Raw genomic sequence first — 23,655 nt, forward strand, 5'->3', positions numbered from 1 at the left:
AGCACTCTCTCAGTATTATAATAGTGTCAGCCTAGATTATCTGTTCAGGTTTCTGGGATGGGATCTGAACCCACTGAAAAATTGAATATTCCTGTGAAGGAAATTTAGGATCATTTTGGATGGATGAATAAAAATGTGCTGAATAACCTTCCACATCTAGACTTACCCTGTAGTCTTGCAATCATGGTCCTTCCTAAGAAAGTTAAGAGATAAATTAGATCAATAAAAATAAGCTAACTTAGTATATTTAAAATTAGGCAAATTGCACAAATAACAAAGTCGTTGAGTAGATTCCATTAAAAAAAAGTAATCAGAATAAATTTTAATAAGCAATGGTACCATAAAATATTGTTGAAATGGCAATCACAGTATTTTAGTATTTTCTTAAGAAATTGATACAACAGAGGACATTAGTATGTGTCAGCGCCAGTCAGGCACAGAGGACACAAGATGAGGAAATCCTTTTAAGGTTCTGATGTTAGAAACTGTCTGAATTAAAGATGGTCTTAGCAATGTAGAACAGTGGGGTAAGACAAGCACAATTTTTATCTGATGGAGATTATCATAAAATAGTACAAAATGACAAGAAGGATAGAGTTGATAAGAAATAAGGGGGTGTAGATTTATGTCAAATACTTGGGAGGCAAAGGAAGTGGATCCTGGCATTTCGGAAAACCATCCAGCAAAATATGCAGACTTAAGGTTTGTAATGCAAAAAATAAGACTCTGGCTGCCACCTCAGAACGAGATGATAAAATACATCATGAAGACTTCACTGTTGCTGGGTCAAAATCCTGGAACTCCCTTCCTAACAGCATTGTGGCGTACCTTTACCACAGGGACAGCAGCGGTTCAAGAAGGCAGCTGCCAACAACTTCTCAAGGGCAATTAGGGAAAGGCAATAAGTGCTGGCTTAGCCAGCTCTGCCCATATCCCATGAATGAATAATAAAAAAGATGTAAAGAAAGTGTGGGGGGAAAATTGAGAAGTAAAAATTGTCAATGCACAGGTGCCATAGTCAAATTTAGCAAATTTAACACGTGATTCTTGTTGCATAGTTGGCCAAAATCTTCAAGTCCCAATAATGCTGAATATGGGGGTGGATCAGTGTCAGGGCAGGGGTGGAGCGTGAGCAATGTTGGTGGGGAGGGTCTAGAATTTAATGAAGGAACACCAGCAAACACTGGAAAACACTTAACAACATCTACTAGAAAAATGGAGCCCAGCAGGACCTCAAGGGCTATGCCTTCCTCCAATGACCTCAAAAGGACATCCACCACTTTTATGTATCACCAATAGTCCCTAGTTCCTTTACCAGACGCACTTCAGAAATGAGGAAATTATCCTATGAGGAGAAATTGCATAGACTGGTCTTATATTCCCTAGAATTTAGAAGAATGAATGGTAATCAATCTCAGTGAAACATGTAAAATTCCTCAGAGGTTTAATAGGGCAAATGCTGGGAGGAGGTTTGCCCTAGCTGGATTTGTACAGAATAAGCCACTTTTAATTAGGAAAATTTGTTCATCCAAATATATGTGACTCTGGAATTCTTTGTCTCAAGATCTGTGAATGCTCAGTCATTGAGTATATTCAAACCTGGAATTAATAGATTTTTGAATATTAAAGGAGTGAAGAGATATGGGGACAGTGTAGGAAAACAAAAAATGCTAGAAATGTTCAGTAAATGAAAGTGTCATTGTCTGGGAGCCCAGTCAAGAATTTCAGGCCCTCTATCTTCATCAAATTTGCTCAGTGGTGGTACTTAACTATCAAAATGACTTGGATTCAACCTTTAATGTGAGATTTAAAGACATAATCCAGGTTGATACTTCAGTACAGCACTGAGGTACTGCTATATTGTTAGAGCTGCTCTCTTTTTAAATGAGAGCAAGGCTCCATTTGCTTGTCCAGATAGATGCAAAAGATACCAAGGTACTACTTAAATGAGCATAGGGCAGTAGGCCAATTATTCCCCAACCACCACCAATACAGGTTAACTGTTCATTTGTCCTTGGTGCTGTTTGAGGGACCTTGAGTGCAAATTGGTTGCTACGTTTGTCTACATAACAGGTGTGACAACACTTAAAATATGAATAGGCTGGAAAGCACAATGGAAGGTCCTTAGAATAAAAGGTGCTATAGTAGTGCATGTTCTTAATTATTAAGAATTGCCTTTGTAATGTAGTTTGTGGTATAAAGTTAAAAATAACAAACATTTCAAGATATGTTATTAGTTTAATTCAGAGTATATTGAGATTAGGAGCATTTGATTGTGCATAAAAACATTTAAGTCCAGTCAGAAGCAGTTGGTTAGGTAGCTAACTTTAAATCCTGCATCGACAAGGTCCACCTGTCTCCCTGCCTGACCACCAAATTTCTTTTGCTGACCAAAAAGCAATGCGAGGGTCAACGTGCCGCCGGATTTAACGGTCATTGTACTTTAGACGGCCCCAAACTTCACAGATTATATTTGTGCCTCATCTGTCCAAAAAGACCACTAACTGACACAGTACAACTGGCAAGCAGCCAATTCAAAAACAATACAAAACCTGCATACCCGAACTAATTATCTCAAAAATATCCAACTCTCCTTTTCACATATCTAATGCCATCGATGTGAAGTCGTCATTCCTGACCTGTCCATCCATAATGCGGTGACTCACTGAACGGGTGAATTGGAGCTAAAAGCAATTTCGATTGGTCATTGCTTCGCGTGCCACCACCAGCTCATGATCATCCGATAATCTGATTGGATGATGAGTTGGTCACCAGGGTAACGTTACGCCGGAAGGGGGTATTTACACCAATCAGAAGAGACGGGGCTGTCCTTTTGCCCAATCGAGTTTAAAAGGTGCAGTTGACGTCGTTTTGGGGGGTTATGACTATATCTTAACACCGTGAAATCCCTGAATAAACTCTGTTTTGCTGTGGAAGATGAGCGTGCGTTCGCGGGTGAGTATTTAGTTAGCAATGTTTGAGGTAATAGTAATGTCAGATCGCGGGAGACGGATGTTTGGTTACATGATGGATGGATGCGGGGGGGCCGGCGGGGGGGCGAAGAATTGGGAAAATATTGACTGTCTACAACTTGCAGTGATCTGAAACCTGTCTGGATAAGATTTCGTGAGAATATATCTGACCTTTTCACATAAAAATATAAAATGCTGGACGTATTAAGGTCTTTCAAATCTGTGCGGAGGAAAACCGAGTTAACGTTTCTGATCTATGACCTTTTAATCAGGACAGTATACTTGTTATAAAAACAAAAAGCTAAAAGCTACTGCGGATGCTGGAAATCCAAAACAAAAACAGAATTACCTGGAAAAACTCAGCAGGTCTGGCAGCATCGGAGGAGAAGAAAACAGTTGACGTTTCGAGTCCAACATGACCCTTCGGCAGAACTGAGTATAGTTAGGAGAGAGGTGAAATATAAGCTGGTCTAAGGTGGGGGGCGGGGGGGGGGCGGTAGAGAGAAGTTGAGGGTGGGGTGGTTGTAGGGACAAGCAAGCAGTGATAGGAGCAGATAATCAAAAGATGTCAAAGACAAAAGGATCAAAGAGGTGTTGAAGGTGGTGATATTATCTAAGCAAAGTGCTAATTAAGAATGGAAGGCAGGATACTCAAGGTACAGCTCTAGTGGGGTGGAAAGACTAGCAAAGTTTTAGTTGTAGATTTAAAAATAATGGAAATAGGTGGGAAAAGAAGAATCTATATAAATTATTGAAAAAAAGAGGGGGAAGAAACGGGGTGGGGATGGGGGGAGGGGGAGTTTAAGATCTAAAGTTGTTGAATTCAATATTCAGCCCGGAAGGCTGTAAAGTGCCTAGTCAGAAGATGAGGTGCTGTTCCTCCAGTTTGCGTTGGGCTTCACTGGAACAATGCCGCAAGCCAAGGACAGACATGTGGGCAAGAGAACAAGGTGGAGTGTTAAAATGGCAAGCGACAGGGAGGTTTGGGTCTTTCTTGCGGACAGACCGCAGGTGTTCCGCAAAGCGGTCGCCCAGTTTGCGTTTGGTCTCTCCAATGTAGAGGAGACCGCATTGGGAGCAACGAATGCAGTAGACTAAGTTAGGGGAAATGCAAGTGAAATGCTGCTTCACTTGAAAGGAGTGTTTGGGCCCCTGGACAGTGAGGAGAGAGGAAGTGAAGGGGCAGGTGTTGCATCTTCTGCGTGGGCATGGGGAGGTGCCATAGGTGGGGGTTGAGGAGTAGGGGGTGATGGAGGAGTGGACCAGGGTGTCCCGGAGGGAACGATCCCTACGGAATGCCGCCGGGGGGGTGAGGGGAAGTTGTGTTTGGTGGTGGCATCATGCTGGAGTTGGCGGAAATGGCGGAGGATGATCCTTTGAATGCGGAGGCTGGTGGGGTGATAAGTGAGGACAAGGGGGACCCTATCATGTTTCTGGGAGGGAGGAGAAGGCGTGAGGGCGGATGCACGGGATATGGGCCGGACACGGTTGAGGGCCCTGTCAACGACCGTGGGTGGAAAACCTCGGTTAAGGAAGGAGGACATGTCAGAGGAGCTGTTTTTGAAGGTAGCGTCATCAGAACAGATGCGACGGAGGCGAAGGAACTGAGAGAATGGGATGGAGTCCTTACAGGAAGCGGGGTGTGAGGAGCTGTAGTCGAGGTAGCTGTGGGAGTCGGTAGGCTTGTAATTTACCCTTTCCTGAATAATTTGGAGAGAGGAAATGGAGATAACGTTTCAGGTCCATGGGCTTTCTACATCTTTTAGAGATGCCATAGGTTTTAAGAAAGTGAAAGGGTGAAGGTAGGAAAAAGAACAAAAGGGGAGGGTCTGCGATAGGGTGGAAGATAGGAAAGATTAAATGACAAAAGGATTCATGTTACCGGGCCAAAGGGAGTGATGGAATCACCACAGGCCATTATGATGTTACCTACCGCCTGAGAGACAAGGTGAATGATGTTGTGGACAAAGATGATGTTTTCACTGCTGTTAATAAAAATCCATTGTCATTTTACTATTATGACTGCTTAAAGGGAATGGAACAAAACACACTGTCTTGAGGTGGGAATGGCAGAATCATGAAGGCTGCCATCTGAAAACAAATGGGAGAAAAATGAAAACCAGCAAAGAAAAAGGAAAAATAGAGGCAGCAGTTATGATCTAAAATTGTTGAACTTACTGTTGAGTCTGGAAGGTTGTAAAATGCCCAGTCAGAAGATGAAGCTTAAATTAAGCTTCATTGGAATACTGCAGGAGACTGAAGACAAAGTTCAGACTGGTAGTATGGTGGAGAATTAAAAATAACAGATGACTTGAAGCTCAGGGTCATGCTTGTGGACAGAACAGAAGTTCTGCAAAGCAGTAAACCAATTTGAGTTTGGTCTCCACCAGTGTAGAGTAGTGAGCAATGAATACGGTATACTACATTGAAAGAAGTACAAGTAAATTGTTGTTAATGTTTGAGGCCGTGGATGGTGCAAGAGATGAAGTTAAATGGTAGGTATTGCATCTCCTGCGTTGGTATGGCAAGGCCTTGTGAGAAGTGGGGCTGTTGGAGTTACTGAGGAGTGGACCAAGATAATGTGGAGGGAATGGTTCTTTCAAATGCTGAAAGGGGCGGGCAGGGGAAGATGTGTTTTATGACATCACTAGAGTGGCAGAAATGGAGAAGATGATCTGTTGAATGTGGAAGCTGGTGCAGTGGAAGGTGAGGACAAGGGGAAACCTATAATGATTCTCGGGTTGGAGGGAACAGATGAAGGGGTGACAGCAGAAGTGTGTGTAATGGAACAGACAAGGTTGAGGGCCTTGTCAATCACTCGGGTGGGGAGAGTCCTTGGTTGCAGAAAAAGACACGTGATCTCTCCTTCCTGCCTTCTACCCTATCACAGACTTTCTCATACAAGTGCAGGAAATGCAACACCTGCCCTTTTACCTCCTCTCTGCACCATCCAAGGCCCCACACACTAACTGATTTACTAGTCCTCCTTTCAATGTAGTATACTGTATCTTTACTTGCTTAAAACCTGTTACATCTGACCTTTCTGAATTCTGATTCAGAAAGCTCATAACTTGAAACATTAACTCTGTTTCTCTCTCCTCAGATGCTGTCAGACCTGCTGACCATTTCCAGCATTTTCTTTTATTTTTAGATTTTCAGCATCTGCAGTATTTTGCTTTTGACTTGACTTTTCATTTTGTTTTGTAGAATAATAAGAAATGTGCTGTAATCGGGGGCTCTGGCTTCTTGGGCCAGCATTTAGTAAAGAAGCTTCTGGAGAAAGGATATATTGTTAATATTTTGGATGTCCGAAAACCATTTGAGAATGAAGGAGTACAGTTCTTCAGTGCAGATCTGTGTTCTAAGGAGGTTGGTATAAATGATGTTTTTAACATTACAGTATTGAATTCTCAATTTCTCATGGCATGATGCCACCTGAGTGCAAAAAGAGAAAAAGCTCAGCTTTGTGACACTTTGAATTGCTAATATACTGGGGGACAAGGTGCTGCTACTTGTTTGAATACAATTTTGTTAACTGGAATGAACAACTAACCATCAGTTACGATGTATAACAGTCTTAACATTTTTCAAGTAGGTATTTTGATGTACTTACGGTTGCCAACTTTTTGGTTTCACTTAATCCTAGAGAATACTGTCAGTTATCACATGTAAATTGATGGCACCCAGCTCTACCTAATTACTACCTCCCTCAACTCCACTGTTGCTAAATTATCAGGCTGACTGACTGGATGTTGGACAGAAATTTTCCCCTAACAATGTAAGATTTGATTAAGGGTTACAAATTACTCAAAAGAGCTGAGGAGTTGCATGGAGTTTATTGAGAAGTGTATTCCTGTGTTGGAACCCTGAAAGACCCCAAATTCATGATTTTTGTGCTAATCTGTGCATAGTGATATCCTGAAGTTGTGGTCTTTTTCAGAGGGGTAATGACTGCATTGTTGTCAACCCCTGCACCTCTTACTTTGTCATCACCAAATCTATACTATGTGTGGACTGTGGTAAGAATGTATTCAATTGATCTAATGGCTCGTTCCTTTCCATACTGTGCTCTTGCAATGTGTTGATCAGTAGAGCTTTAGTAGAGTTTTTTTTGTGATCTCATTTGTTATACCAATGGGCTGTGTGCCCAACTGCATCACAAGGTTCCTATGCCATAGGAGATTGAGGTGAATCTGTATGACCTTTTACCCCTTTAGTATAATGGAGCACCCTCTCAGCAGCATGCCAATAGTGCAGCAGGGGTCTGATATTTGTATCATATATTGTAATTTGATAGTGATATGATGGATGATATTTGTATCATATATTGTAATTTGATAGTGATATGATGGCTGATATATTTCATGTGCACTGTTTGATGGTATCTGAGCATCTGACATTGCCTAGACACTGGTTGGAGAAAATTATACCAGAATGAATACTTCCCTTTCGTAAATAAGGCAGCCATTTGGAAACATAAAGAAAATCTATCAAGATTGATTTATTTTTATTATAGCCTTGTCCCTTGCCCAAAATCCTGAATTTTCAGGCTATTTGCAGCTTATTCAAGGTTGTCCAGCAAATGTCCACAAATTGTCAGTTTAGTTAATTTTGCTATCAAGTGTCTTTAGTGTATATTTAAAGGAAAATTTCAAACCATGGAATTGCAAATTAATAAATTGTGATTGTTTAGGATATACTGCCAGCAGTTCAGGATGTGAGCATCGTGTTTCACTGTGCCTCTCCAGCACCTTCCAGTGACAACCGAGAACTCTTCTATAAAGTTAATTACACAGGGACCAAAACTATAATTGAAGCATGTAAAGAAGCTGGTGTACAGGTAAGAAATGGTGCATTTCAGCTTTATAACTATCTGAGTTTCTTTCCCCACTCCACCAACTTTTCGTGATGTGCAGCTGAGGAACTGTGTATAGCTGAGAGTTTAGTGAGTGGGAGAGTTTAAGGGAGTTTAATCTTGTTCTTGTAAATCTAATCTGTAATTATTTGGAAAGTACTGTGTAAGTAGACTAAGTTTCTTTGTTTACCTGTCTAAGGCTGGAAGAAAAATGAGAGAGCTGAGTAGTTAATTAGCTAACTGGTTGAATCTGGTTTCTCTAGACCCAGTTCAGTTTTCTATAAATTCAGAGTTCTTTAGTGCAGCCAGGCAAATGAGTGCAGCTGAGGAACTGAGTACATTACTGAGAGTTGCGGGGAGGTGTTCACTTCCCTTTGCTCTTTTTCTACAATTCCCACCCTGTAGGAATTGGTTCTTGCTCTACTACAGGGAAAGGAGCTAGCTGTTTGGTGAGTATCTGGTAAGTGGTTAAGGTCTGTTCCAGCCCTAAGGTTTAAAATAGTATACAAACTGGTGGTAAAGTTAAAACATTTTAAAGAAAGCAACATAAATAAGTGAATAATATAATTAATTAAAACACATTAAGGCTGTAAGGGCAGGTGATGTGTCCAGGCTGCAGCATGTGAGTGCTCTTGGATGCCAGTGTGATCCAGGGTGCAAACAATAAGTGTTTGCGCTTTGAGGAGCTTCAGCTCAGAGTCATTGAGCTGGAGGCTAAGTTGCAGATGCTGACACATTGGGGTGGGGGAATGTTACCTGGATGCTTTGTACCAGGAGGCAATGACACCACTTAGGATAGAGTCTTCTGATTTGGTTAGTGGTCAGGGACAGGCAGGTGTGACTACGAATGAGGCAAGTAAAGGGACCCAGAGGGCAGGAGTATCAGCCTCTGCAATTGTCCAATAGGTTTGAGGTTCTGTCAGCTTGTTTGGATAAGATTGGGGGCTGCTGGGTGGATGAGGAAACTGACCATGACACTGGTACAGGAAAGCCATTCAAGTTGGGGGAGCAAAAAGGAATGTAGTGCTAATAGGAGACAGTATAGTGAGGGGATTGACACTGTTCTCTGCAGCAATGAACGTCCAGACAGCTACGTTGTCTGCCTGGTGCCAGGGTTCATGACATCTGCTCAAGGCTGGAGAGGAACTTGCAGTGGGAGGGTGAGGATCCAATTGTCGTAGTCCATGTAGGTACCAATGACATAGGTAGAGCTAGGAAAGAGGTTCTGCATAAAGAGTATGAGGAGCTAAGCACAAAATCAAAAAGCAGAACCTCAAAGGTTATAATCTCTGGATTATCACCTGAGCCACGTGCAAATTGGCATAGGGTGCATAAAATTCGAGAAATGAATAAGTAGCTCAAGACTGGTGTAGGAGAAGTAAGTTCTTGTTTGTGGGGCACTGGCAACCAGTACTGGGAAAGTAGGGGCTGTACTGTTGGGATGGTCTATACTTGAACCATGCTGAGACCAGTGTTTCTCTGAACCACATAACTAGGGAAGTAGAGATGGTTTTAAGCTGGGTGTAAGAGATCAGATGAGGTCTATCAAAGAGTAGAGACAAGGGAAGAGAGGATGGTATTAATATGGGAAATAATAAACAGACCATGACAGGAAGGGACAGAGTACTAATCTAAGAGTAAATCAACAAATAAGGCTAGAGGTTACAAAAGTAATAAAAGGACAAAATTTAAGGCTCTACATCTGAAAGCACGTGGCGCTAGAAACAAAACAGATGAACTGATGGTGCGAATAGAGGTTAATAAGTATGATCTAATAGCCATTAGATAGACATGGCTGTAGGATGGCATAGTTTGGGACCTGAATATTGAAGGGTATGTGACTTTTAGGAAGGATAGGGAGTTAAAAGGTGGAGAGGTGGTTCTGTCCCTTGTGGGAGTAGTGTACAGGCCCCCTAACAGTAACCTCACAGTAGGACAGGATATCAAAGAAGAAATAGTGGGAACTTGTCAGAAAGCTATGGTGATTATCATAGGGGTTTTAATCTACATATAGACTGAAATAATCAGATGGGCAAAGGCAGCATAGATGAGTAATTGATAAAATGTTTTTGGGATAATTTCTTAGATCAGCATGTTTTGGAGCCAACCAGGGAGCAGGCAATACCAGACCTGGTATTCTGCAATGAGACACCTCATAGTAAAGGTGCTCCTAGGTTATAGTGATCCTAATATGATTGAATTTTACGTTCAGTTTGAGGGAGAGACGACAGGGTCTAAGACTAGTATGTTAAACTTAAATAAGGGCAATTATGAGGGCATGAAAGCAGAGCTAATGAAAGTGAATTGACATAAAAACAGAAAATGCTGGAAAAACTCAGCAGGCCTGACGGTGAGTTTTATTGTCAGATCTGCTGAGTTTTTCCAGCATTTTCTGTTTTTATTTCAGGTTTCCAGGACCCATGGTATTTTGCTTTTATCAAAATGTACTGGCAATTTAGGTTAAGGGATAGGTCAATAGAGATGCAGTGCCAGATATTTAAGGGGACCCACTATCGAAAAAGTCAGATAGTATCAGATTTAAAGAAAAAGAATATAATTGTGCAAAGATGAATGGCAGATCAGAAGATTGTACAGAATATTAAAAAGAAACAAACAATGGCTGATTAATAAGGGGGGGGGAAATAGATTACGAGAGAAAGCTACCTAGAAATAAAGACAGATAGTAAGAGTTTCTATAGATACTAAAAGTTAACAAAGTGAGCGTTGGTCCTATAGGAAGTGAGTCTGGACAGTTAATAATGGAAATTTTGGAAAATTAAAACCAATGCATCAACTATCTTTCTAGCCACTTCTTTTAAGACCTGGGGGCTTAGCAAATTGTTGGAACTGTAGGTTGACAAGTACCACTTCCATAGTGATTGGTGTGCCACAGGGATAATGGAAAATAAGGTGATGGCACATGAATTGAACAGGTATTTTGCATCAGTCTTCATTCTAAAGGATACAAGCAACATCCCACAAATAGCTGTAAGTCAGGAATTGGAAGGGAGGTAGGAACTCAAATAAAAACAGTCGCCAGGGAAGAGGTACTTGTCAACCTACAGTTCCAACAATTTGCTAAGTCCCCGAGTCCTGAAGGATTTCATCCTAGGGTCTTAAAGAAATGGCTAGTGAGATTGTTGATACGTTGGTTTTAATTTTCCAAAGTTCACTAGATTTGGGGAAGGTTCCATTAGTTTGGAAAATAACTAACGTAACTCCTTTATTTGAAAAATGGAGGGAGACAGAAAGCAGGAAACTTTAGACCAGTTCACTTAACATCTGTCTTAGGAAAAATGTTAGAAGCTATTATTAAAGACGTTATAACCGGGCTCTTGATAAATTCAAGGTAATCGGGCAGAGATAACATGGTTTTAGGAAAGGGAAATCATGTTTAACCAATTATTGGAGTTCTTTGAAGAAGTAACGGGTGCTATGGATAAAGGGGATCTGGTGGATGTACTGTACTTAGCTTTTCAGAAGATATTTGATGAGGTGTCTCATCAAAAGTTATTGTGGAAAATAAAAGCTCAATATAGGGGGTAACCTATTGGCATGGATAGAAAATTGGCTGGCTAACAGGAAACTGAGTTGATGTAAATGGGTCATTTTCTGCCTGGCAGGTTGTGACGAGTGGTGTGCCACAGGGATCAGTGCTGGAGCCTTAACTGTTTACAATTTATATAAATGATTTGGATGAAGGGACTGATGGTATGGTTGCTAAATTTGCTGATGACACAAAGATAGTTAGGAAAGTAAGTTGTGAAGGGGATATAAGGAGGCTACAAAAGGATATAGATAGGATAAGTGAGTGGGCAAAGATCTGGCAAATGGAGTATAATGTGGGAAAATGAAAGGTTGTCCATTTTGGTGGGACGAATAAAAAATGCATATCTAAATGGTGAGAGATTGTAGAGCTCTTGAGATGCAGAGGGATTTGGGTGTTTTAGTTCTTGAATCGCAAAAGGTTAATATGCAGGTGCAGCAAGTAATTAGGAAAGCTAATGGAATGTTATTGTTTATTGCCAGGGGAATTGAATGCAAGAGTAGGGAGGTTATGCTTCAGTTATACAAAGCATTGGTGAGACCACATCTGGAGTACTGTGTATGGTATTGGGTCTCCTTATTTAAGGAAAGATGTAAATGCATTGGATGCAGTTCAGAGTAGGTTTACTAGATTAATTCCTGGAATAGGCAGGTTGTCTTATGAGGTAAGGTTGGACAGGCTAGGCTTGTATTTGCTGGAGTTTAGAAGAGTCGGGTGACTTTATTGAAACGTAATTTGATTGAAACATATAAGATCCTGAAGGGACTTGTGGAAAGGATATTTCCTCTTGTGGGAGAATCTAGAACCAGGGGCCACTGTTTAAAAATAAGGGCTCGCCCATTTAGGACAGAGGAAGAAAATTTTTGAGGGTTGAGAGACTTTGGAATTCTCTTCCACAAAAGGTGGTTGAGGTAGAGTGTTTGAATATCTTTAAGGAAGATGTAGGTAGATTCTTGAAAAGCAAGGGGGTGAAAGGTTATTGGGGGTAGGTAGGAATGTGAGGTTGAGGTAAAAATTAGATCAGCCATGATCTTATTGAATGGTAGAGCAGGTTTGAAGGGCCAAGTGGCCTACTCCTGCTTTTAACTCGTATGTTTGTATGGCTAACCATTTTTTTCTTGTGCACAGAAACTGGTGCTGACTAGTAGTGCTAGTGTTGTGTTTGAAGGCTTAGACCTAAAGAATGGCTCTGAAGACCTACCATATGCTAAGAAGCCCATTGACTACTATTCACAAACCAAGATATTACAGGAGATGGTAGGTTTAATAGTTTTGACATCACTTTAAACTTAAAAGTGAAGTTGAAGTGATGTATTTGTGATAGCCTTAGATATGGTACAGCTAAATGATGTAAACTTTGCTAAAATACTTGAAATTTAAAAATACACTTTTTTAATTTTGTTTTTAAGGATTAACAAGTTATGTTACTAGAAAGCATATAAGCACCTTGCTCCATTATCATACCTATGGCTCTGTTCACTTCCCACCCCTCTGCCACAACAATGTGCCTAAAGCCCCATCATGGGAGACATACAGTCTTTGTATACCATGCATCTTTATGAGTTCTTCTAAGATTGCCAATTTGTCATTCAAGACTGTCAAAGCTTACTATCTGCAACCAGGGACTCATCTGATCAGTGTGCCCATCCAGTGGAAGTAATTTTCTGTTGCTGGTCTCCTGACTTATTTTTGTAGTTTTTGTTTTGGGAGGGGATGCACACTATGCCTGCAACACCACCCCCCCCCCCCCCCCCCCCCCCCACTGCAAACAACCCTCCGATGTGCTCATGCATTCTTGCTCTTTTGTGTGCTCATATGCTCTGACTATTGTATCGTACACTTGACTGTCCAGTAATTGCAAAATTTTGTTCTAAGTAGCTTGGTAACTGCATAAGTCGTACGCCAAAATAAGGAAAAAAATTGCCTCTTACGTTAATGGAAGTGAAAGTTGTAGTTTCTTCCCTATTTGATCAAGTTTTTTTTTATATATGACAGGAAATTCTTGGTGCTAATAATCCAGATCAGAACTTCATGACAATTGCAATTCGTCCACATGGCATTTTTGGACCTCAAGACCCACATTTAGTACCTGTCCTTGTACAGGCTGCCAAGAGTGGCAAGATGAAGTTTATGATTGGGTTAGTACTGTATAGATGGAATTGTGCATTGTGTTTCATACTGTGACTTAACTTTTGGGAAAGGACAGTGACCAGTCAGAAGCTAACAGTAAGTTCTCCATTTACAATGTGCTGTGTGACTTGTGTCTGGGTGTGGGATTACCTGAGTGGCAAATTATATGAAAACATAATTCACTTCCCTCTATGCTTTGTTATTGATAAATAGTACTACTTTTGATCTATATTCAAAATAATTCCCATGACTTCTGGAAACATTAGTGCCTGAAGGAGGGTGGACACCATTGGCTGTGGAATTGGGGAGCATATTTGAGTGAGTGGGTCACTTTTTTTAATTCGCTCATGTGGGCATTGCTGACTAGACCAGCATTTATTTTTTCCCTTGTGCAGAGAGCATTTAAGAGTCACATGTAGGCCAGACCAGGTAAGGATGGCAGATTTCCTTCCCTAAAGGACATTAGTGAACCAGATGAATTTTTACAACAATTGATTTACATCATTAGACTTTTAATTACAGACTGCTGTGGTGGGATTTGAACCCAGGTTCCCAGAGCATTACCCTGGGTCTCTAGAATACCAGTCCAGTGACAATACCACTACACCACCACCTCCCCATATCTTATATTTGGGGTGGGTAGAATCCACTCTGACTTTTCAAATGGTTTTTATTTTAAACTTAAAAACTCTACAGATTAAGTGAGTTGATGGTGCAGTTTAACTGTTAATTATCTTTCCTTGGAATCTGCTGGATATGACTACAGTATTTTCTTGGTTTATTTTATGGCCTGATAAAACTGTACTTATACCTTTTACAGAAATGGCAAAAACCTGGTAGACTTCACCTATGTTGATAATGTTGTGCATGGGCTGATCCTGGCAGCAGAGAATCTTCACCCAAAGTCTCACATCTGTGGAAAGGTAAAAGTTGACAGTAATCTGTCTCTGCCTATACCTTTCTTTGATTGATCTTGCCTATTAGATCTTGTGTAATTGTTTCCCTTTCATGCTGAAGTACTCGATTTGGTGCAAGGGCCATTTAGTAATAATAGGACACTCTGAAATCTCTGTCTTTTGACAAGCTGACAGCAATTTGAAAAATTGCTACGGTCTTTTAAGCCAAGTGACCCATTTTTAGCTTTTACAGGTGGATAGAGGGATCAGTCTGTCGCAGGACCCCCTAAAGGGGGATTTAATGATGGCTGCTAGTGGAGGCCAATTACCTATGCAACCAGTTACAGAATTCTTTGTTCTCTCTGACAGCACTCTTGCTAATAGAAGTGACATTTTTTGTATAAGGGGGTAAGATCATAGAATGATTATAGCACAGAAGGTGGCTGTTTGGCTTGTTGTGTCCATGCCAGCTCTCTGCAAGAGCAACTCATCAAGTACCACTTGCCTGCCTTTTCTTAAGCTCTGCAAATTTTTTTCTCCTCCAATAATTATCCCATTCTCTTTTGAATCTGCCTTCACCACAATCCCAGGCAGTGCATTCCAGGTCCTAACCAGTCACTGCAAGTAAGAAGTTTTTTCCACAGGTTCTTTTGCCACTTGCTTTAAATTACTGTCCTCTGGTTCTCTCTTTCTGTCAATAGGAACAATTTCTCCCTATCAATTCTGTCCAGACCCCTCATGATTTTGAATAAGTCTATCAAATCTCCTGTTAATCCTCTCTTCTCTTCAAGGAGAACAGCCCCAGCTTCGTGAATCTATCCACATAACTGAAGTTCCTTACCCTCATCCCTAGAACCATTCTTGTGGATCTTTTCTGTGCCCCCTCTAATGCCTTCAGTTCATCCTGTTGTGTGCTGCCCAGAATTGGACTATTCCAGCTGAGGTCGAACCAATGTTTACACAAGTTGTTCTTAAATAAAATTTTTAAATGACTTGTATAGAATTAAACCTCTAGAAAGCTGTAACACAGTAACTGCACACAGACTCAGCATAATGTATTTCTGGAGATTACCAAAGGATTAGTTACTAATAATTTTACACTACATTTGCCAATATTCATAAGTATTTATAATCACAAATACCTCAAATGATTGAACAGTTCATTCCATTATATCGGAACGAGGGAACTTTTATTTACTCTTTCACAAAAGAGTGTCATGGGATCTCTTACATCCACCTGAAGACAGCTAGGACTGCTGTTTTAACATTTCATTCAAAAAATGACACCTCTGACCATGCAGTACTCCTTTGGTACTGCACAATTATCGATCTAGATTACATGACCCAGTCTCTGGAGTGGGTCTTGAACTCCAGAGATTTCGTTGAGTGATACCACTGAATCAAATGAATTAAATTCTGCACATTCATGTTTTCCTAAAATTAGTTTGGTAAATCTTGATGTTGCCCTCTCTTTCCACCCCCTCCCACCTCCACAAAACCGGCCCTACCTACAATAGCTAACAAAGGGTATAGTTAGAAAATATTATAATAATCCATGTTGTCACTGAATAATATTATCACTATAGGTTTTGTGAGTTAATTTGTAAGAACTTGTTTTGAAATATGTGCATTGCTTTCTTGACTTTTCTTTTTAATTCCAATAGGCTTATCACATCACAAATGATGAACCGATTCCTTTCTGGACTTTCTTGTCTGAGATTTTAGTTGGACTAAATTATGATCCTCCAAAATATCACATACCCTACCTGCTGGTTTATTATTTGGCCGCCTTGCTTTCAATTTTGGTGTTACTATTAAAGCCATTTGTAACCATTAAACCTACATTCACTCCCATGCGAGTAGCATTAGCAGGAACATTCCACTACTACAGTTGTGAAAGAGCAAAGAAAGAACTAGGATATAAACCTGTTGTCTGTCTGAGTGAAGGAATCAAGTATACAATTCAAAGTTTCACATACCTCAGTAAATCGAGATAACTACAGTTTCAGCCAACCCATTATTTGTTACACTTTTTTGGTTCTCAATCTGATGGTACCAAGCAGATTTGAATATCTAGCTTATTTGTGCCATGATAAAATATATTTCAATTATTCTTGGTTGGGTTGCAAGACATGCAACCCAACCAAAAATTGGTAAAATGCTGATATGGTGATTTCTGCCATTCCTGGGAGGGGAAAAATAATGTCTATCTTGTTCATTGGTATTGTTCCTGTGGCCCATTAAAGAAACCAATGCAAATCTTGTACTCCCTATGGATACTCGAGAAAGAAGACATTTGGTGACCAGAGGCCTTGTGGGATTGAGTTGGAGAGGGAGGGGGGGTGTGGAGAAAAGAAACTTGCGGAATACAGTATCTATTTTGATAAATTTTGGGGTTCATCCAGCTGTTATTTAAAGCCAAATTATTGACAATTCAGCTCATAAGCTGAAAGGATGCATCTTTGCTCATATATGTCAAGTTTGAGACTTTATTAATAAGGTCTTCCATGTGAAATGTCTGGGATTCTCTTGACTCTTTACCTTTTGATTTAAAAAAAAAAATCCCCAAAGGTTGATATTGTTTTGTGGCAGTAGCTCCATGGCTTTATACAGCCTTGGTTTTAAATGACGCAAAAATATTCAGCCTCTTGTAATGCACGCAGCAGTTTTTGTTTCATGTTGTATTCTCAAACTGATTTTGATAAACTTAGTTTTAAAGTAGAAAATCATTGGAAAATCCACTGAAATCACGAAGCTGAATTTTGCATTTTAGCATCAGCACTTCTTGCAGTTGTTTATATCAATGTATATATCATTTCTGATCTTTAAGATATAAATAAGCAAATGGAAAATTATCCACTTTTTTCCCCTTTTTGCAGTGTTGTACTTAATATCTAAATAGTTGGTCTAAACTGGGTCTGTGATAGTAGCTTTTGGCTACTTCTGTTCTGAAGTATAATACCATTCCTCATTAATTAACTATTCCTTCAGAGATGATGCACATTTTCCATATATCTGTGACAAAACTTCAGTCTTTTGTTCATGTTTTGTTCTTTACTCTGTATCTGCTTGAATTTATTTTAAAAATATATAGTTTTAAGGTGGAAATAATGCATTCATTTAAATACTAACATGGTTAAAATAGGCTGGAAGGACTATATTAAATCTTTGGAAATACTTAAGGATCCTTAAGAACTAAATTATTAGGATATTAAGTGTCACGTGTCCCATTAGAACACTTCCTGAATATTTTTTGAAATATTAATGTCTTCCAAACCATTGGCAAGGTAATGAGCCAATCTCATTAGATTAACTGCTACTCAAAGGGAATCCTTTACATGAGTCTCTCACCTACCATTAGCTTGGATTTGCTCTGGCTGAAAAATATGGCTGCTTAGGAATACACCAGAGCACTCATTCTGTTCTACTGAGAATGTAAATTGCCATCACAGTCTGGTAGGAAATGTTTATCTATTTAGTCCTTTGAAGTGACTTCTGATGGTGTAGTTCAACTGATTCCAGAAGCAGTAGTATCGGTGGCATGCTTCAATAACTGTATCCAAAAATAAGACTTTTTATTATTCAAGCCTGTTATAGAAAATGTCTCGTTGAGGTCTCTTCTGAATTGATGTGAATGCAAAACCATTGATTTGTATTATTCAGTAACAATAAAAAAAAAAATTCAGGGTTCACTTGTGTGATATCAAAATTATTCAATGAATATGGTTACATTTTGCATCTTGAACAAGGGTGTATCTATGGAAGAGGACTTTTCTATTGGACATGCAAAGTAAATACAGAGCACCTGAATTATCATTTCTAGAACTAAAACCCAGCAGGCATCCTTTAAAATGATTAGTGCTCTGGAAACAAAACAGAAATGCATCTTTTTGGACTTGAATGTAGCATGGACTAATTGTGAATTATGATCATGTTGTAAATGTTTATTTCTGTTGATTGTATTATACCAATCTCTCAATTTACATCTTTTAATAATTTTCATCAGAAAGCTTTTTGAGGAACCAAGAGGGAGGAAAAAACTGTCTTTTCACTCCTGTGATTTGGGTTTGAATGTATTTTCACTCTTGGGTTAGGAATAGGTTGACAGAAACTCATTATTGATGGGCTTGGATGTCCTAAGTGTGCCACAGAAGGTTGACTTGATTCTGAACATTTTAAAACTGTGTGTGTGTCATCTTGGAGTCTGTGTCCACAAATGGCCCTGCTAAGTGTATATCTACTGTCCTCTTCCAGCACCCCTTAGTGTATATCTACTGTCCTCTTCCAGCACCCATGATTGCACATTGTCTAAGGGATCTATTTGACTTCAAGCACCCAGCACTCCTTTCCCTACCCCAGACAAGACAGCATGAGTTTTTTGCAAATCAGTGATCATGATCTGTGCTGCCTACACAATGTAGGTGTTTGGTGGCAATGCAGAGATGCATGTATACCCCTATCCATTTAAAAATGGTTGCCTACTGCATCCAGTCAAAAATACTGAGCTTTAGCTATCTGAGCATGTTTTTTTTAAAGCCAGGTCCAGCTAGCTCCTTCCAGCTCTTACAGTATCAATTATACAATGGGAACTATCCTTCAGGTGAAAGGACCTACACGAGGTTGATTATAATTTACTAGCCACCTTGACTTCTAGCTGTCCAAGTACAGTGCTGTGCACCGTCTTGTCTTATATACTTACAAAAAGATCTTGTAGAGAATCTGGCATGATTCCAGCCCATAAAGGGACTTCAGCAATTAGATATTTTATCTCCTCTGGGTGCTCCAGCTATTCCTCATTGTATTCCAAAATTGTGAAAACCACAATGCCCCGGACACTATACCCTGACCAATGTGTATGATGCCATTTGATCTTTTAAAAAAAAAACATCTGAAATGCTTCAAGATGTTTATCATACATTGGAGAATTACTTTGGTAGTTTTGAGCACTGCATGAATCTGTATTTTGCAGCTGTCCAATGGCTATTGGAATATCTTGCATCTTTTGGGACAGGGCCTTGCACTCTGACTCAAATAATGAGGTTATGGTTGAGTGCATTCAATAAAAAAAACTCATGCCTGGAGTCCATGGGGGTCACACCATAGAATGATACAGTACATGAAGTCATTTGGCCCATCATGCCTGTGAAGGCTCTTTTGAAAGAGCTGTCCTATTCCATTGATCTCCATAGCCCTGAAAATTGTCATCTTCGAGTATTTATTCAATTCCCTTTTGAAAGTTACAATTGAATCTGCTCCCATCCTTTCAGGTAATTCTGTGTATATTTTTTTTCCCCCATTGTGTTGTCTGGTTCTTTTGCCAATTATCTTAAATCTGTTTCATCTATTACTTACCTGCCACTGAAAATAGATTTACTATATTTACTTTTCAAAAGCATGAATAGTTTTGATATACACATATCGAATCATGAATCAAACCTGCCCTTTATTCCTCTGCTCTAGGGAGAACAAACTTGGCTTTTTCTAGTCTGTAAACATAACGGAAGTCCACCATCGCTGCTATCATTCTAATAAAACTACTCTACAGCCCCTCCAATGCTTTGACATCCTTCCAAAATATGGTGCCCAGAAACTGCCACAATACCTCAGCTAGGGCCTAATCAACAATTTTATAAAAATTTAGTACGTCTTCCTCTCTTTTTTGTATTCTATGCCCCATTTATAAAGCCAAGGATGCAGAATACCTTTTTAATCACCGTCTCAACTTATCCTGCTGCCTTCAAGAATTTTGTGTCTCTTTAAAACTGTACAATTTAGTTTCTATTGTTTCTTATTCTTTGTATCAAAATGAATCACACTTCTCTGTTTTAACTGCCATATGTCTGCCCATTTTGGTAGTCTTCCTGAAATCTGTTATGCTTACTGTTTACTAAGTTTGAGATGTGTCATCTGCAATGGCAATGTGCTCTGCATACCTTAATCCAGGTTATTAATGTATATTAAAAAGAATAGTGGTCCTAATACTGACGCTGAGGCACACCACTGTATATCTCCTCTCTCCAGTCTGAAAGACAACCATTCACCATGACCATAGATGATGCATGAGAAGGACATAAGTATGTCCAGGTTACTAAATTAGAGAAAGGCTGATTTTGAGGAACTGAGAATAGAACTTGGGAAAATAAAATAGGCAATGATATTGGCAAACAATGATGTAGAACAACAGTAGCAAATATTTAAAATGATGAACAGTGCAGGAAAAATACATTTTCCACTAAAAGGAAAGAACAAACCAAATACTAGTGGGACTCCATGGAGAAATAAAAACTTAAGGGAACGACTGAGGGACTGTGATAAGCAGGGCATTACTAAACATAGTTAATAATTCATTAGTCCTCTGGCACTACACCATTTTCTAGTGAGCGGCTAGTGTAATTCTTATATTTAAGAATCTACCATCTGGTCGTTTCCTTTGTCTTTTGTTTTTTCCACATCCTTCTTGATAGTTTGCCTCCTGGCACTCCAGTCAGCCATGTATCGACTCGGATCCTGGTCAACTTGAGATCTTGCTTGCAAACATCCTTGTATCGCGGATGTGGGTGACCTGTTGGTCTCGTGTTGATAACAAGCTCATCGTAGAGCATATCTTTGGGGATGCAGCCATCACCCATTCTGCTTATAATGACCCAGCTAACTGAGTTGTCACTCTCTCAAACTTGCTGGGGACTCCTGCACATTTGTGTACCTTTGTATTCGACACTCTGTCTTGTTAGGAGATACCCGATATTCATCTGAGTCAGCGGAGGTAGAAGCTGCTCAGCTGCATTTCTTGGCTTGCATAAGTTCTCCTTGCCTCACTGCTATATTGGAAGGTGCTGAGAACACACGCCTGGTACATATGGAGTTTTGTAGTTTTATTTTATAGGCCAGTCAGCCTAATATCGATAGTAGGAAGAATAATGGAATCTCAACTAAAGGTGAGAATAGAAAAACATCTAGAAAAGAAAAATATAACAGCATGGATTTCAAAAGGGAAATTCTTGCTTGACCACCTTTATTGTTTTTTTTGAGGTAAGAGTAGATAATTGCAGTGCACTATATGTAATTTATCTGAATTATCAATAGGCCTTTGATAGGACGCCCCATAATAAACTAATGAATAAAGTCTGAGAATGTGGAGTTAGGGGACAAGTCGAATAATGGATTGATATTCAAGACAGAAAATGGACAGTTGGAGTAAAGGGTAGCTATTCCGAGTGGCAGAAGGTGAATAGTGGCATTCCACAGGAATGAGTGCTGGGACCACTGCTGTTCACAATTTACATTAATGAATTGGGCTTTGGAATCAAAAACACAAATTAGGGAAGAATAGTCAGTTCTCAGGAGGAATGCAACAAATTACAGGAGGACACTTAAACTTGTAGAATGGGCAAATATTTGGTAAATGATGTTCAATACAGAAAATGTGGAGTAGCATATTTTGGTAGGAAGAGTAGAGACCTATTACTTGGGTGACCTATTACTTGGAAGGCATGAGTATAGCTGGGGCAGAAGAATAAAGGGATCTTGGAATATAAATAAACCAATCACTAAAAGTTAGATAATGGGTTAGCAAGGCCATAAAAAAGCAAACCAAGTTATAGGTTTTACTTCTAGAGTAGGGAAGTTAGACTAAACCTGAACCAAACCTTGGTTAGACCACATTTAGAGTATTGCATGCAGTTCTATCCACCATTGTGGCAGGGAAACTATTGGAGAAATTTCTGAAGGAGAGTATCTATCTCCACTTGGAGAGGCAAGGTTTGATCAGGGATAGTCAGCATGGCTTTGTCAGGGGGAGGTCATGCCTAACAAATTTGATTGAATTTTTTGAGGAGGTGACCAGGTGTGTAGTGAGGGTAGTGCAGTTGATGTAGTTTATATGGATTTCAGCAAAGCCTTTGACAAGGTCCCACATGGGAGACTTATAAAGAAGGCAAATGCACATGGGATACAGGGTAATTTGATAAGGTGGATTCAAAATTGGCTTAGTTGTAGGAGACAGAGGGTGATGACAGAAGGATGCTTTAGTGACTGGAAGCCAGTGTCCAGTGACGTACCACAGGGATCTGTGCTGGGTCCCCTATTATTCGTCATTTATATAAACGACATAGATGACTAAGTGGGGGGTAGGATTAGTAAGTTTGCGGATGACACAAAGATTGGCCGGTGGTTAACAGTGCGGGTGAGTGTCTTGGGCTACAGGAAGATATAGACGGGATGGTCAAATGGGCAGATAAGTGGCAAATGGAATTTAACCCTGAAAAGTGTGAGGTGATACACTTTGGAAGGAGTAATTTGACAAGGAAGTATTCAATGAACGGCATGGCACTAGGAAGTTCTGAGGAACAAAGGGACCTTGGCGTGTGTGTCCATAGATCTCTGAAGGCGGAGGGGCATGTTAGTGGGGTGGTGAAAAAGGCATATGGGACACTTGCCTTTATCAATCGAGGCATAGATTACAAAAGTAGGGAGGTCATGTTGGAGTTGTATAGAGACTTGGTGAGCCCACAGCTTGAGTACTGTGTGTAGTTCTGGTTGTCACATTATAGGAAGGATGTGATTGCATTGGAGGGGATGCAGAGGACATTCACCAGGATGTTGCCTGGGATGAAACATTTAAGTTATGAAGAGAGGTTGGATAGACTTGGGTTGTTTTCGTTGGAGCAGAGAAGACTGAGGTATACACATTATAGGAAAGATGTGATTGCACTGGAGGGGGTGCAGAGGAGATTCACCAGGTGTTGTCTGGGATGAAACATTTAAGTTATGAAGAGAGGTTGGATAGGCTTGGGTTGTTTTCGCTGGAGCAGAGAAGACTGAAGTGTACAAGATTATGAGGGGCGTGGATAGGGAGCAGCTGTTCCCCTTAGTTGAAGGGTCAGTCACGAGGGGACACAAGTTCAAGGTGAGGGGCAGGAGGTTTAGGAGGATGTGAGGAAAAACCTTTTTACCCAGAGGGTGGTGACGGTCTGGAATGTGCTGCCTGGGAAGGTGGTGGAGGCGGGTTGCCTCACATCCTTTAAAAAATGCCTGGATGAGCACTTGGCACATCATAACGTTCAAGGCTATGGGCCAAGTGCTGGTAAATGGGATTTAGGTAGGTAGGTCAGGTGTTTCTCACGTGTCGGTGCAGACTCGATGGGACGAAGGGCCTCTTCTGCACTGTGTGATTCTGTTAGTAGGTTGAGCAGTGTATCACCGGTTATGCAAGGCTGTTCAGTAACCAATAGTTCTGAAGAAAGCTCCACGTTAAAA

At 40.2% G+C, this 23,655-nt stretch overlaps 2 protein-coding genes across 4 annotated transcripts in view; one reads left to right on the top strand and one right to left on the bottom strand.

The window, feature by feature from the left end:
* The window catches only part of LOC144683759 (centrin-2), a 30,204-nt gene extending 30,023 nt beyond the window's left edge, over positions 1-181 (bottom strand). The window contains exon 1 of the mRNA XM_078547124.1: positions 167-181. The gene's annotated coding sequence lies outside the window, so the exon portion shown is untranslated. The remainder of the gene's footprint in view (positions 1-166) is intronic.
* Positions 1-18,092, top strand: part of nsdhl (NAD(P) dependent 3-beta-hydroxysteroid dehydrogenase NSDHL) — a 63,498-nt gene extending 45,406 nt beyond the window's left edge. The window contains exons 1-7 of one of the 3 annotated variants that reach the window (XM_078547118.1): positions 2,817-2,955; positions 6,180-6,341; positions 7,666-7,812; positions 12,503-12,631; positions 13,370-13,512; positions 14,325-14,427; positions 16,065-18,092. In XM_078547118.1, the coding sequence (XP_078403244.1) occupies positions 2,938-2,955; positions 6,180-6,341; positions 7,666-7,812; positions 12,503-12,631; positions 13,370-13,512; positions 14,325-14,427; positions 16,065-16,397 (1,035 nt within the window). In that variant the 5' untranslated portion in view covers positions 2,817-2,937 and the 3' untranslated portion in view covers positions 16,398-18,092. Of the gene's footprint in view, positions 1-2,816; positions 2,956-6,179; positions 6,342-7,665; positions 7,813-12,502; positions 12,632-13,369; positions 13,513-14,324; positions 14,428-16,064 lie in introns of those variants that run through there. The other 2 variants (XM_078547119.1, XM_078547120.1) reach the window with 2 other exon arrangements.
* Positions 18,093-23,655: the final 5,563 nt, after the last annotated feature.

The sequence above is a fragment of the Cetorhinus maximus genome, chromosome 8 (assembly GCF_964194155.1).
Source record: "Cetorhinus maximus chromosome 8, sCetMax3.hap1.1, whole genome shotgun sequence".
In the NCBI taxonomy this organism is placed as follows: domain Eukaryota; kingdom Metazoa; phylum Chordata; class Chondrichthyes; order Lamniformes; family Cetorhinidae; genus Cetorhinus; species Cetorhinus maximus.